Below are 16,422 nucleotides of genomic sequence, written 5' to 3'. Positions count from 1 at the left end.
TGAGGTGTGCTGTCACTTAAAGAGGATCAGGAGGGGCACTTTCCCTGCTGACTTTGAGAAATTAGAAATTAATGAAATAACATGGGCATGGTTTTTGTTGTTTTTTGGTTTCATATGCATTGAGTGTATGGAGGATTCAACAAAAAAGCAAAATTCTGGTGCATTTGTTACAAAAATCCTGAAAAAATTATGAAAATACTTTAAAAGGTAGCATTATTAAAATATGATATTATGAGAGCTTAATTATTTGTGTCTTATTTTATTTTTGTAGTTGTGTTTTTCGTAGGTTCGTGAATGTCATAACGGTGAATTATATACTTTAATTTTTTAATTAAAAAACATCAAATTAAACTCCTTCGAATCCAACTTGTGCCAAGAACTTAGAGCTGCAGGGTTTATCACTATGTAATATAAAAATTTAATTATACAGTTGTCGCGGTTTATATGAGTCACATTTTGTTCTGAACAGCTTTGATTCCATAAAGCGGCGGATTCAATAGAGCTGGATTTCGTTTTTGCTGATTTCATTCATTAAGAACGGTTGATTCAATTGTCTACTGTTTCAAAATGTTGAAAAGTTGGTGCGGCTACTCTTGGTGTGCCGCCCTTCGTCGTGTAAAGTTGAAAGAAGCTTCAGTGCGCTGAGAAAGTTGAAATGGTATCTAAGGTCGACTATGACACAAAAGCGGTTGAATCTTGTTGCTTTATGCTACATTCACAAAAACATCTTGGACGAAATTGATCACAAAAAAATAGCACGGATATTCGTATCCCATGTGCAGTCTAGAAAAAATGTATTTGTTGGTATTCAATTTTTTTTTCTTATTGTGTAATTATGTGAATCAAGATGTACCAGTTTAAAATATTGTATTAAATGTAAACCCATTATATATATATATATATATATATATATATATATATATACACACGAGTTTTTCTTAATGCAACTTAAAAATGATAGTCAGAATGGTCCCCCCCAATAAATTTCAGCTGACGACGCCAATGATGACGTTAGGGAAAAAATGCGATTCGAAACTTTCTTCCAGAACGTTTTCGAAATCGAAGTTCCAGAATAGGCAGTCTTTTTGATTAAAGATTCGAAGATCTCTCCTTTTTTTTTTTTTTTTTTTGAAGAGTCTTAAAAACGCTTTTGTTGGTTATCTTTGGAAACATTACGGGAAACGATTGGATGGGACAGAAGGAACTTTTCTCGGCAATTTTTTAAAATTGAAACTTAAAAGACGGAAAAGTTTAGACGATAACATTAGGGAAAGCGGGCTCGGAGAAAAATTTTCGAAACTTCAAAATGAGGGGAAGGTATGACAGCTTTCGAATCAATCAGAAAACTTTCGTTTCAAAATTTGCAAAACAAGTTTTTTTTTTTTTTTTTTTTTTTTTTTTCAGCGAAGGGGCTTGATTTGCATTTTATCTTAAAAAGTAGGAAGGGCGCACCTGCCCTCGGCCAGGTTGGCAGGCGGGCCAGTCCGAGCCTGGTACACACCCATCGCAGGGATGTTTCGGCCTTCAGTCGCATGCTACTTTTTCAATAAAGCTTCTTTTTATCCCTCTGATTTCTCTTTTAGTAAGTGTTGCTTACATTACACATGTCCTTACGTATTGGGGATCTTACGGTATCAAATGTGTTGATTTGGAAAGCTTTTGTACAAAGTTATATTGAAAAAACCGTCTCGTCCTTAATTTTTGCACACCAGTGTAGGGTCCAATGTGTGCTATGCTTGGCGCCCAATCTTTTTAGACCGAAAAATAAGTAAAATACTAGCGCCACCTAGGGTACCTACTAGATTTACGTCAATCTTGGCATGATGATGTGAAGGCGTGGCGTGGTTGTGGTAGCTTTATTTATACAGCTTGGGATTGGGATAAGCTAATATACAAAGCATAATCGGGACTGATAACGTTACTACAATCCCATCCGTTTAGGATGAAGGACATAGCGCGAAGAAAGGCGTGGTTGTACAAGCATTCAAAACATCGCTTATGTTGTATTTAATCTTTTAAAATGTTTATATTTGTATTTCTTCTATCACTGTTATTTTCGAAAAGTAAGTAAACGTGAAAAATTACTTAACTTTCTCAACCTGTGTTCTATTTTCTGCTTTCAGTTTTTCTTTAAAAGAAACACAATGAAGCAAGTTTATTTTTGATGAATCGTTTTATGATCCGTAATTGTTCTATATACTATTATTGTTTAAATCAAGACTTAGCTTGGTTTTGCTATGGATACATCAGATCCAAAATGAAGTTATTAAAAGCCAAAAACCAGGGCAGAGAAAAACTAGAAAGCTGAGTGTATGAGTTGTTTTTAGTAAATATTTGCAACATTGTTTTCTGAAATTTGACCTATTTAAACAATATGTGCACTTTTTGTTCAACTTTCACAATCGTAAAGTTGTGAGTTCAAAAGTTCTTTAGCATAAAAACTAGAATCGGGGGAAAATTTTTAGCAAAATGCTTGTTACACATTCTCATATATTTATATGTACCTCAGTGTGTTTCATTTCCAGTTGAAAACAAAATTCATATTTCGTCTGTGACGTCTTTGAAGAAAAAAGTACAGCAGCTATTTTTTTAACGTAAAATAAAGAAGGAGAACACATGATTGATTTTTAGAATGTTGCAGTCCCTTTCTCCTAATAAAGCAGTTATTGGGCAGACATAATGCCGGATACAACTAAGGGTTTTTGAACTTAATAGTAATTTAAGCATCTTAGCTAAGATTTAAAAAAAATTAAATTGATTATCGGCATGCATGCTTCCTCTCAAGAATCATACATTTGTATTTTTTTTTAAATTAATTTACTATTTGAGCAAAAAAGCATTTTTTTTTTTTTTTTTTTGCAAATAAAATAGTGTTTTTGCATTTTGTGAAAATTAGGACCTTAGTGAAACCCTGTTGCATTAGTTAAATGTAATTAAAAACATAAACGCCATTAATTTCTTCATTAAATCTAATTTTATGGTAAACTAATGTTTAATTATATATTCTTAAACTATTCCGATTAGGCTGCTCCGGCTATGATGACACTTTGTTGACAGTCTCAAAGGTCTTGTGATAACAAGGTTCGACTGTATCTGTTTATGAAATACAGTAAACCCGCATTTTACGTTCCACGGAAATGCCGTGTAAATCAAAACTGAGTAAATTGAGACCTAATACTAGTGTAAAATAGGGGTATGGTTCCGTAGATAGCAAAATACTTCATTCTAGTGATGACTAATAGTATAATAAAGTTAATGTGTACTTATATTGACTTTTATGTGCAACATGCATAAAGAAAACATAAATTAATTTCGTGTCCTGTTTATAAAGAGGAGCTGGCTATGATAGTCTTTTGGCAGTCATTAAAAAATTTTCTCTAACTCTTTGCAGAGTATTAACGGATCCATGATCACTTGCATCAATTCCATGATAGAATCTTCCTTCACTAAAAAATCTGAAAGATCACTTCTATTATCTAGGAATGGCTCATATTTTTCAATATGAACGTTTTTGGTTGTGTTTCATCGATGTCGGTATCCTTGTTGATTTTTTTTATCCTTTGTCACTTTTAAAAACTCTTCTTCCGGTGAGCTCTGAACTGTGTGAGTTTAATAACTTTACGTCTGGGAAGAACTCTGCTACCAATTGCATAAAATGTTTCCAGTGGCCTAAGCTTGATTATTTGCACACCAAAATGCAATCTATTACGTGTATCTGCAATCTTTAGGAGTTTGGATTTTGAAAGAGGGAAAATTTTATCAGTTTGCATTGCGGCATTCGCGAAAGAGCATAACTCATCCGCGTAAAATAAAATAAAGGTGTCAAATCCTAAACCGCGTAGAGTAAACCCGTGTAAAACGAGGGCCTACTATATTATTTTGCACAAGCAATAACTTTTTGTTTATGTTTTCATTTTTCAAATATTAATAAATCAGTTGTTTTACCTAAACAAACCATACTTTTTAAGACAATGATCAAATATTTGTGATACCTCAAAATACTTCTGGGTAAATTATGTAAGTCTAATTCATGTCTAAGTGTTTCTTCAGGGGATGTTATTGCATACAAAATTTAACAAAACCCTAAGAAAAACATGAGTTAAGTTGTTATTCTAACATGGGTTTCCATTTATTTGCTTTAATACTCTCAACACCAGCTCTAACAAAATTTTGTGCTTTTTTTCTTTCTTTTTTAAAAAATTTTTTGCTGGCTATTAAAGGTCCCATGGCTTTTAGTTGTCTTTTTTGTTTGCTTCCCCACTTATAAGACTCAATTGCCGCCAAGACAGTATGTGTAAGTAGAAATTCAATGTCAAATTTACTCAGTGAAACTTGCATCATATGAAAATGTTGATTTTGAGTATGTTCTATGTCCAAAAGTATAACATGTTTTCTGTCCATTGTCTCTGTTACTGAAGAAATGACAGGTAATATTTAACTTAGAAAAGATCAACTAGTTTTTGAATACACTAATTACTCATCCTGCTTTTTTAGGCTGTTCCCTGATTTCCGACTTAAATATGGTTTTCTTCCTAAAAACAAAAATAATAAAAACGTAAGGTAGTTTTTAAAAATTGCTTCAAGGCATCAAGGAGATGGTGTGAGACTAAAAGCGGTAAAATATGAAAATTATCCCAAATCACATTTTGCTTTCATTATTCTTTAATATGCCTTAAAGTTCCAATGATCATGTCTGTAATTATTAATATGACCAAATTAAAAAGCAATTCTAAAGTTATTTTGCATGTTAAAAAGTTCTTTTATTTTTTGTTTTAAAATTCTATATTTTTGCATCTGTGTTGAATATTGAATTTTTTTTTTTCCATTAGTGTTAAGCATTTTCAAAATTTTAGTGAATAAAATTTCTTTTTATTTTCATTGAAACCTTGTCTTGGAAATATACATAAATGAAATTCTGTAAATATTTTGAATGAGAGCGTCGTTTCAAAATGTTTTGAATATACAAAATCTACTGTTTCTCTCTCTTTGTGTGTGTGTGTAAAAACCACTTTTTTTGAAGTAAAATCTACTGTTTATGTTTGTTTCAAAAATGGCAGGCATTTGTTTTTCTCTTTTTTATTTAATTGACAATCATGGTTGGTCATTTTGCTGGCAAAATGGTAATTTTGTTGGGACTGGCAAAAATAGTTCATAACAGTTCTTACACGTGAATAAAATCCTATATTACTGCAGTCAATTCTTGATAACTCAAAGTCTTCTAACTCAAATATTTCTTTATGTCTATAATTATCTTCATTCCATCCCAAAATAGTTTAGTGCTTTCAACAAAGTATGTCCCTATATCTCGAATATACTCCTTTTAAGATGAGAGCTTTGTTTTTATTTTATGCATAAAAATTCAGCTAAAATAAGGAAAGTAGTCCCCCCCCCCCTTAACACGTTGCTTATATTTCTTATCAGCTTGTGTGGGAGGGGTAATTTATTTACAAAAGTGCTCTTTAATGCACACTGGTTGCAAGGTTACGTGAGAAATACCCGATTGAGGTAGTTTTTGCCCTGGCTGATGACCTAAAATTTTATTGTTGACTATTCTTTGAGGGACTCAAAATTTTAGGAACAATTGAGAAAAATAGCATTTATTTTCTGGATGATTCAAATAATATGCTTTTTGGACAAAAAGACGTTTAAAAGCAATACGAACTGAAATCAAGAGGAAAGAAATATGGTCCTACAACATACAAACTAAATGACATTTTGAGATGAGATAAAAAAAATGTAAGCTGTCAAAAATAGCTTATTTTTTCTAAGTAACTTGATGAAATTCATTTTTTCTAAAGATATTTTTTGTAGTACTAATAATTAATCTATAAGTTTTAGTCTATCTATTATGAACTATTCTTGAAAAAAAAAAAAATTAATTCTTCAAGATGCTGGGAAAGGAAATTCCCACTGCTCAAATTAACGATTACTTGAAAGGTTTTAGCCAGTTCCTTGGGAATTCAAGTTGTCAAGAGTAGACTGTACTGGCAATATTTGTCGAAACAAGGGGGGAGGGGCGTGACCCCCCAATCCCCCTTTTGCTATATCCCTTATTACATATGTTAATTAATATATAGTCAATTCCCGATTACTTGAAATCTGATAACTCGAATATTACTATTAAACTCAAAGTTTTTATCAAGTTCCGACCCCTTTGTCTTTCATTCCATGCTAATTATTCTCAATATCTCGAAGTTAACTTCCTTAAACTCGAAGTTTTTTGAAAGATAATTCAAAATTTATTTCAAAAGAACAGAACAAAAAGTAAGAAACGAGTGACTATGAGAGAAAAATCAGTTCACCTTCACTTGCAATTCCTGCACAATAGAACTCTAAAGCAAGAAGAGCACCTGTTGAGCCAATGTGCGATAAAGGAGTTATACACGTGGAAATGAGTTATGCAACATTCACACTGCGTCCACACATCCGTCAACGAGGTATCTTTTTCTCCCTAAAACCAGTTTTCGGCCGGCGTTGCCATGACAGCAAGCCGTATTGTACGGGACCTGTTGAACGGACGAGAAGCCAGATATCTGACGGCTCTGACGTCCGTAGAGTTGGACGTCGCATTTCATTGGTCTCCACGAGATGAGCGTGCTCTCTTTATTGGGTGAGAGTACTGCCATGTGCTTTTTTGGCGTTCGCAATGTATGAATGCTTTTCTCTTTTCAGAAAAACGTTTGTTTGTCCCTTTTACGTGGCGAATATGATGTGCGAACGCTGTTTGAATTACGCTTTAGTTTGTTTTCTTTGACAGGTTGCTAGACTACTAATTTGCTTTTAAGCTATCGTGTCAACTGATTGTACCTTTATTCAAAGGCTGACCTAAGTTACGATACGTTCCCTTTCATTCTGTAAGTCGATCATTTGCTGATAAGTTCCTGTGAGATAGAGTGAGTTTTCTTTGCTATTAAAGATGTCTAAGTAAGTACTCCGTCAATGTTATTAAAAGAAAAAGAGAAACCTCTAAAGCGATAAAATCCATGAATCTAAATTTTAAATAAATGAAGATGTGCACCTTTCCTGAAGTAGAATTAGCTCTATTCAAGGAGTTCCAGCAGTATCAAAATCAAAGCCGTGCTTTTGATGCTTTTGATTTTTTTCCCCTCAATGTTTTTGATTAAACTGTGCATATTGTGCTTAAAAACTTTAAAGTTCTGTAATTTTGTTTATTGTACATATTAGTTAAAATATTCGATGGTTTTCAATATTAAAATATCGAAAGCCGCAACTAGCGATACGTCGAACTTTCGATAAGTCAAAGTTTTTCATCAGTCCTTTTAGATTCGATTTATCACGAATTGACTGTAGTTAAAACCATTAAACCAAAGCCAGTGAGTTATTTAATTGTGATGTACTCTCCCCTTTATTCTACATTCATAGTACCTATATTAAGAAAAAAGGATTTTGCTAAGAGAGTTCAAACTTAATATTTAGATTCATGTTTCAATGATGCATTGAATTTTCTAAGAAAAACAGATTTTAAAGGGAATATTTGGTTGCATCTCAGAAAATAAAGTTTACTATTTTTGCGCTACCTTGGCGAAAAGGTATTTTTACCAGGATAGATTTACTGTTTTTTTCTACCTTTGACAAAAAACTTACCAACCCTGCTGACAATTTATATTACTATGTATGTCATATATTTATCTATTTTACATTTGTTATTTCTGACTATTTAATGCATCTTCTTGTAGTTTCATGTGAATTATGGTGCTATAGCTGTGTAAGCTCGCAACCAGGCTGCGAAGAGTTTTATGTTGACTGGAGAATACATAGTGCAATCACCTGTCCTCGAGATGATGATAAATGCGTTAAGGTGATTGAAAGAAAAGGAGGTTTGTTTTCTTCTGTTATATTTTTAACTGGAAACTACACTACAAAATTATGAACCCCTTTGGTCTAAGGCCCCTATAAATAAGAGCCGATGCATCAGCTTAAGATCAGCCACTTTGGATCGGAGCGTGTGTTTTTGTGATTGTCTTTTCTGGCAAGTTATCGCATTTGGTGTTTTTTCACTGCAAGCAGTTATTAGTGGCACATGACTTGTTTATTAAAGAAAATATTATTTTTGGTCAATTTGGCAAAACCTGAAAGTTTACTCTGGTAACCTTAGCTCCGCAACAATGAAAAATCTTATCCAAAATGGCTAAACTTAAGCTGATGCACCGGCCTATCTATATAGCGGCTCTACTTTGATCTGGTGTGCTACAACATTTGTATGAGAAATATTACACCCTCAGAAGAAAAGTTAAAATTTTGATTCTTGGCTTTCAAAATGCAACTTCTTAGTAATTTGTAACATTAATTCCAGAGATCAGTTGTTTGGCAAGACAAAGCTAATGTGTATGACCCAGTGTTGGGCATCAACTAAATTTGTAATTGATTGATTAGTTGACTAAAGTAATCTGACTCCCATTTAGTTCAGGCTAATATTTTAAAAATTTAATTCAATTGCAGACCAAGATTAAGGTTAGTTTAAACTAACTCGTTAGTTGCTCAAAAAAACTAATTTAGTTCAGATTGATTTAGTTCAGATTAAATTAATCAGATTGAATTTAGTCAGACTAAAAGTAATCAGATTAAAAGTAATCAAATTGATTTGATTACTTTTTTAATTCAGATTAAATTCGTAAAATATAAATATCACATGAACAGAGGCACATTTGTATTTCTACGTGTATACATATATTTATGCAAGCATACACGAGTTAATGCGTGTACATACGACTACGTGCGGGCATATACGTATATAAACGTGTTATCCCGCGTATGTTCGTATACGGAGGTATATTTGAAATTTTAAGTAAATATACATATTTATGTGTGCATACACCAGTAAATACGTGTATATACGAGTATGTACGTGTATATAAGAGTATGTACGTGTACACATGAGAATATGCTTCTAGATACGTGTTACCCCGAGTATACTCGTGACAATACAAATCTACCTTTTTAGGTACATTTGTATTTCTACGTCATATTCTAGCGTGCGTATACGAGAAAGTACGTGTATATACAAGTATGTTCGAGTACACACGAGAATATGCATATAGATACGTGTTAACCCGAGTATACTCATGCACAGAGGTGAATTTGTATTTAATCTAGTACATGAACTTTTATGCGTGCATATACGAGAAAAGACAAGTATATACGAGTATGTTCATGTACGCACGAGAATATGCGTATAGATACGTGTTTAACCCGAGTATACTCATGTACAGAGGTACATTTGTACTTGTACGTTAAAATACATATTTATGTGTGCATACAAGAGTTATACGTGTATATACGAGTAAGTACGTGTATATACGAGTATTTTTGTGCATATACGTGTATATACTTGTTGACTCGACGATATTCGTGTGTACAGGAATTTTGTATTTCTACGTGTATATACCTACAAGTACGTGTGAATACAAGTAAATATGTGTATATACGATACATATTTGTAAACACGCGTTTATACGTATAAATACGTGTTATCCCGAGTATATTCGTGCACGGAGATATGTTTAATTTCTAAGTGTATGTACAAATTTATTTGTGCATACACGAGTAAATGCATGTATACACAAGTATATACGTGTACACAAAGGAATATACGTATGGATACGTGTTAATCCGAGTATACTCGTGAACAGAGGTAAATTTGTATTTAAACGTATATATACATATTTATGCATGCATATACGAGAAAATACGTGTATATTCGATTAAGTTCATGTACAAGCGAGAATAGATTTCTAGGTTCTTTTTTTAGCCCGAGTATACTCGTGTACAATGGTACATTTGTATTTCTAGGTGTATATGCATATTTGTGCGTTTATACATAAATAAATGTGTGTATAAACGAGTATGTACGTGAACACACGAGAGAATATATGTATAGATACTTTTTACCCCGAATATACTCGTGTACAGAGAAATTTGCTTTGTATATACATATTTATGCGTGCATATAAGAGAATACGAGTATGTACGTATTCACACGAGTATATGCGTATAGATAAATGTTACACCGAGTATACTTGTGTGTAGAGGTCGTTGTATTTACACGAGAATATGCGTATGGATAAATGTTACACCGAGTATACTCGTGTGTAGAGGTACATTTGTATTTAAGATTGCATATACATTTTTATGCGTGCATACATGAGAAAATACAAGTTTTATCGAGTATGTACGTGCACACACCAGAATATGCGTATAGATACGTGTTTAACCCGAGTATACTCGAGTAGAGAGGTACATTTGTATTTTTGGTTAAAATACATATTTATGCGTGCATACACGAGTTAGTACGTGTATATACGAGTAAGTACGTGTATATACGAGTAAGTACGTGGATATACGAGTGTGTACGTGTATATACGGAGCTGTACATGTTAACCTGAGTATATTCGTGACTACAGGAATTTTGTATCTCTACGTGCAAACAGAAGTAAATACGTGTATATACGAGTTCGTAAGTGTAAACACGAAATTTTACGTATAAATACGTATTTCCCGAGTCTATTAGTGCACGGATTTATATTCAAACTTCTAAGTGTACACAATGTTTATCAGTACAGCGTTTACAGACTTTCAGGGCAGATAGAGTACACCTAAACGGGGGGAAACACATAGCAATGCGTGGTCGAAAAAACTTTCCTGGCGCGGTAGTGACAACACCAATCACCAAAACGACAAAACACGAATAAGAAAAGAGAACATGTTCAGAATCTTTAGTACAGCAAAAAACTAAGGGAAAAGAAAATTAAAAGGCCAACGATCATCATCAAAGAAGGTGTTCGAAATTACGACCCCGCCCGTAATTTCAAAATTTAGCAAAAATACCGGGCGGGTCCCGGACTTCCTGGTGGAACAAAAACCACGTGTGCGCACGCACCGTCATCTGATGCTTCGGTTTACGTAGCAACATCTGTTGTATGCACCAGACAAATCTTACCAGTATTTTTGCTGCATTAAAAATAATAAACATGTTTTCTCCTCTTAATCGTGCCCTGTCTTACGCTTTGTGTCGTCACTATCGCGTCTAGGTGCACTGTATCTGCCCTGAAAGTATGTAAACGCTGTACTGATACATCCTGTATACTTATTTATGTGTGCAAACACGAGTAAATACTTGTATATAAGAGTATGTTCGTGTATATACTAGAATTTGTGTATGGATACGTGTTAACCCGACTAAACTCGAGTACAAAGGTAAATTTGTATTTAAACGTTTATATACATATTTATGCATGCATATACGAGAAAATACGTGCACAAATGAGTAAGTGCGATTCCACACGAGAAAAGACGTAAAGATACGTGTTTAATCTGAATATACTTGTGTACAATTGTACATTTGTATTTCTACACGTATATGCATATTTATGCATTTTTACACGAGCAAATACGTGTATATACGAGTGTGTACTTGTACACACGAGAATATGCGTATAGATACGTGTTACCCCAAGTGTACTCGTGTACAGAGGTAAATTAGCTTTTAAACGTGTATATATATATTCATGCGTGCATATAAGAAAAAATACTTGTATTTTCGAGTATGTACATGTACAGACGAGAATATGCGTGTAGATACTTGTTTAACCCGAGTATACTCGTGTACAGACGTACATTTGTATTTGTAAGTTAAAATACATATTTATTATGCATACACGAGTTAATGCGTGTATATACGAGTAAGTACGTGTATATACGAGTGTGTGCGTGTATACACGTATGCAAAAGTGTTAATCCGAGTATATACGTTTACACACTAATTTTGTATTTGCCACGTGTATGTACATCAAAGTACAAGTAAATACATGTATATATGAGTATATAAGTGTAACTTGTTATCCCGAGTATATTGGTGTACAGATGTATATTTTTTATATCCAAGTGTATGTCAATTGCAGATACAAAGAGGGGTCATGAAGGTCAGGACCCCCCCCCCCCCACACCGCAGGGAAAATTTTGAACGTTTGCTTGAAAAATACAAAAAAATATCGAAACCATGAGAAAGTGTAATAATCTTTTTGAAAATTTTTTTTTGGGGGGGGGGAGTTCATTACTGTAGAACCTCGATAATTTGAATTAATTGGAATCCGACCCAATCCGGAATATTAAAAATCCGGAGAATAAAAAAAACAAAACAAAATAAAACATACTCACTGAAAATCACCTTAAAAGGAAACACATAGAATTACAAATAAACAGTAAACATGTCTACTTTGTTATTACAAAGTCTGTAATCTTCTCCTGTGACAGTTCCATTTTTTCCCTATCGAGTAAAACAAATTGATTCAAAAGTTGCATTGCGAAGAAAAGGGAACTCAATCAGCGACATAACACGGTCTTGCCCGTGAGAGGGTTAAATAAATAATTATTATGGAATTTTGACGATCGCTCTTTAAATGTAAAGGGAAATCGGTCAAATCGATCGAGCCGGATTATCCGGTGATCCAGACTAACGGGGTCCGTGGCGCCGACTTCAAATTTGTAAGGTTTGTTTTTGAAAAATTTTCGTGTTTTAATAGGTTTTTTGAAGGTGGGGGAGCCCCCCAGAATATGAGGGACTTTCTTATTTAAGGAGGGGTATCCCCTTACGTAAGTTACTCAGAAACAGACCATGCATCAGCCATCTAGATTTAAAAAAATCAAACCAATCCCAATTTATTCCAATAAAACCAGAAGCAGTGTGGTCTACGGGGGGGGGGGGGGGGCGTGGTCAGTGGAGAGGTTGGTTCAAACTTAAAATTTTTAGCGCTTGTTTTTGAAAAAAATTTGTACTTATGTTTTTTTGGGGGGAGCCCCTTCCCCCGTAATTTGAGGGGGGTTCAATCTAAGGGGGGGTATCATCTTAAGTAAGTTACTTTGAAACAGAACAAGCATCGGCCATCTGGATAAAAAAATTCAAGCATTTTATTCGAATAAGATCAGAAGTGGTGTGGCCTACAGGGGGGGAGGGGGAATTAGCGGGGCGGGTGGCGCAGACTTCAAAATTTTAAGGTTTGTTTTTGGAAAATTTTCGCGTTTTTAACCACCCCCCATAATTTGAGTGGAGTGAATTTCTTTTTGAGAGGCGGGCATCCCCTCATACAAGTAACTGCAATAGGGAATAGGCATCGGCTATCTGGATATGAAACATTTCAAAACTTAGAACTAAACCAGAAGCCGAACAACTCCTAGTTCAGCACACTCAGAGATATTAATTCATGTGGAGGATTTTATGTTTACAACGTATTTAAACGTGCCCCAGTCATCATCAGAGAAGATGGAGGATTTTCGACCGGCTGGCATCGAACCTGCAATTCTTCAGTTGTGAGCCCGGTGTCCTTACCGGAAATTAGTTTTATGTTCTCAATGCTCTCCTAAAAATACAAGGATGATTTATAGGTGGCTGGTGCACCAAAAAAGTGAGGATCAAAAGAGGGGTTGGGTTAGCTCCTGAAGCTGATATATTTTTTTTAATTGGATTTTATTACTGGCTTTAAATAATCAATAACTTCTAAAAATGTGGAACATGGTATCAAAAATCGGAAGAGATGGCCACCAGGCTTTCCCTTTCCATTTTACAATTCCATTTCCATGAAATAAGATAAGAAAATTTCATTTGTTTGGAATTTTTAGTTTTTACCTTCATGAAATAATGAATCATCCACCCTTATAACAGGGGTGATTGTGAGTTCATCAAAAAATACCTGAAAGTTTCAAAGCGAGAACGGGGGGAGGGGGGGGGGGGTAATCTTTGACCCCTACTACTTAAGTGCACCTTTGCCATAGTATTAAATAGTTCTGAGTCAAAATATTGTGTGTAGATTTGATTAAATTTTTAATGGGTTACAAAGTTACTTTTGAGCTGGTGTTATACAAATTATCTTGACATTTGTCCATCTTAAGGGATATAGGTGTCCCATCTTAAGGCTCTTGCAGGTATATTTGATGAGTATTATATAGTAAAAAAAATTGCGGAGGTAGGGAGATAAAAGCATGACAAAAAAAACAACAACATAATTCCGGTATTTTTGGACATAAAAATACCCCGGAAATACGTCCGAAAATACCGGAAATTCGGTAAAATACTGAAACACAATCACCCCTGTTATAATAAATATTTTTTCAATCAGTCATTGATTTTTAGCTCTGAAAAGTGAGGGAGCAAAGCAGCTTTACTTGTTCATGAATTACCTTAAATTTTAGTCAGATTCTCTTTCTGGAAATTTTTAAAAAAAGTTATGGTTGACCTTAGTTGCTACCCTGCTGGCAATGAACATTTCTGTAACAACAGCTTCTAGTGTTTGACTACAAAAGTCAAGTGAATCACTTATTAAAAAAAATTATCATGAGCCCAACTAATGAAAATTTTTAGTCGATGATTATTAACTTTTAGATTGAGTAGAGCAAGTAATTTTTACGATATTCTAGCCGTATGTAGGATTTTGTTTACATCTTAAATCCTGTTTCGTTTTGTTATTCAAATTAAATAGTTTAAATCAGAAAAATGGCTGGTTCAGATGTGTGTATGTGTATCTCTGGGGTGCCACATTTTTGAAAGACCTTCCTTAGGGATATCTTCAATGCAGTGTAGCCAAAAATTACCTACAGATTGGAGTTTTTATTACCGCCTTTGTATTTACATAAACTACTATATTTGGATTGGCAATATGTGTTAAAACCAAGGATTCTGGGAAAGGTTTCGATCCCAAAACTTCCACCCTTGATGTGTAAGAAAATCTTTTAACTAAATACAAAAAGCTGTGAAATAGTACTGGGATTGAGTCACCTGACTTGCAGAATAAAGCAGGTGGTTTTACTTTAGCTATTTCAACAAGACCACGGGTGTGGAATAAAAATGATGTTTCTTTTTATACATTTTATTTAAATGTTTCTCGGTGCTATGATTCAGTAAAAATAGATAAAAGGTGGTTTGTTAAATGCAGTATACAAAAAAAAAGAATTTTCCAGCATAAGCTAAAAGAACTACAGTTGCACCTGTTAGAGCAAAGCTGTTTTCTTAAAAAGAAGTTTATGGCTATAATGTAATAGATTCAATTTCCCTTCACATTTTATTGTGGATAATTTAAATTTTTATAACAAAATTACAGTAACAAAAATTTTATTTCATTCTTTCAAATTTGCTATAAATATGCACAACTGTATATTAAAATTTTAATGTCAAAAAATAAAATAATTATTCCTAACAAAACTGCCTTTAAATGTTTGTTTTAACAACAATTTGGAAGTAAATAAGTATAAGTTTTGCAAGCTAATGAGATGTACAATCAACTTTTCATAAAACTTTAAAAAATTATCAAAATTTTCTGAACAGTACTTATTGCTTTGTCTTGTGTTCTAGCTATAAGCAAATTACTGTTTGATTATTATAAATTTGTCCTCTACATTCATAAAATGAAAATTTTGTAATCATCCACAAGTGGTAAAGTTTTGTACTATTTTCATAATATATTTATTCATTTCAGTTGATAAGTTCATTACCAGAGATTGTTTATCCAATTTGGAAAGCCAGAAGAAGGATATTCCTGCTGATAGATATGATGGCTGTAGAAAAGCTGCTGAACAACCTAAGCTTTCTGTATACGTTGAAAATCACATTTCACAGCTTGAAATCAAAAAGTAATTATTTGCATTAAGTAAATAATGATCAAATAAGCTTCGCACTAAAATATGATTGAAATGAAAAAAAAAAAAAAACATAAAGTACAAAATTATCAAGAAAATACAGCATATAGCTATTTCAAGGGTATAAAGGAGCCTGTTCTTCAGTGCAAAAATGTTTAGCGTGCAACAAAAAGCTGCGAGAGAACCCAACCTCATACAAGTGAACACTGGTATGTTATACCAAATGTTGCAAATGTTTATTTATTTATTTATTTATTTTGATATTATTTTTCAATAGAGATAACTTCCCAAAAAATTAGTTAAGGAACCTAGGGTTCATATAAAAAGTTGGATTTCACATTTTTCACTAAATATCTTTTTTGCTTCAAACTTTCAATATCCCAACTTTGCACCTTGTCTTGACCATTTTTGCAGTTGAAAGTATGCATCTAGGACTCACGGTTGCGAAAATATAGGTCTTGCAAGTTGAAGGTACATACACTGTTTATACTATACACTGGTATGTAGATATACCAAATGGCAACCATGGTATATACATACCATTTGGTGTGTTCTCTTTCGACATTTTGTTGCATTACAAGCACATTTGTACTGATGAAGAGGCTCCATTATAGCCTTGAAATACAGTTGAACTCTCTTAATACAATCTTTGTTTAATATGAAATAACGGCTAAAACAAAACACTTTGTTAAGTTTGATTTGTTATGTAATTATATTAAAAATTTTACGTATAATATGTACACTAAATTGAAAGTCTCGGCTAAGACAAACAAAAATTTC

The 16,422-nt window shown here is 33.5% G+C and overlaps 1 protein-coding gene across 1 annotated transcript; it reads left to right on the top strand.

The window, feature by feature from the left end:
• Positions 1-1,940: 1,940 nt before the first annotated feature.
• On the top strand, positions 1,941-15,636 carry LOC129233793 (uncharacterized; the record flags this gene model as incomplete). The annotated part of the gene is made up of 3 exons (XM_054867769.1): positions 1,941-2,063; positions 7,698-7,838; positions 15,483-15,636. Coding segments are annotated over exons 1-3 (338 nt in total), but the record flags the coding sequence as incomplete, so codon positions are not given.
• Positions 15,637-16,422: the final 786 nt, after the last annotated feature.

Source organism: Uloborus diversus, unplaced genomic scaffold, assembly GCF_026930045.1.
Source record: "Uloborus diversus isolate 005 unplaced genomic scaffold, Udiv.v.3.1 scaffold_730, whole genome shotgun sequence".
NCBI classification, from domain to species: Eukaryota; Metazoa; Arthropoda; class Arachnida; order Araneae; family Uloboridae; genus Uloborus; species Uloborus diversus.
The sequence above is the reverse complement of the archived record's forward strand: the minus strand, read 5'-3'. Positions and strand labels throughout refer to the sequence as shown.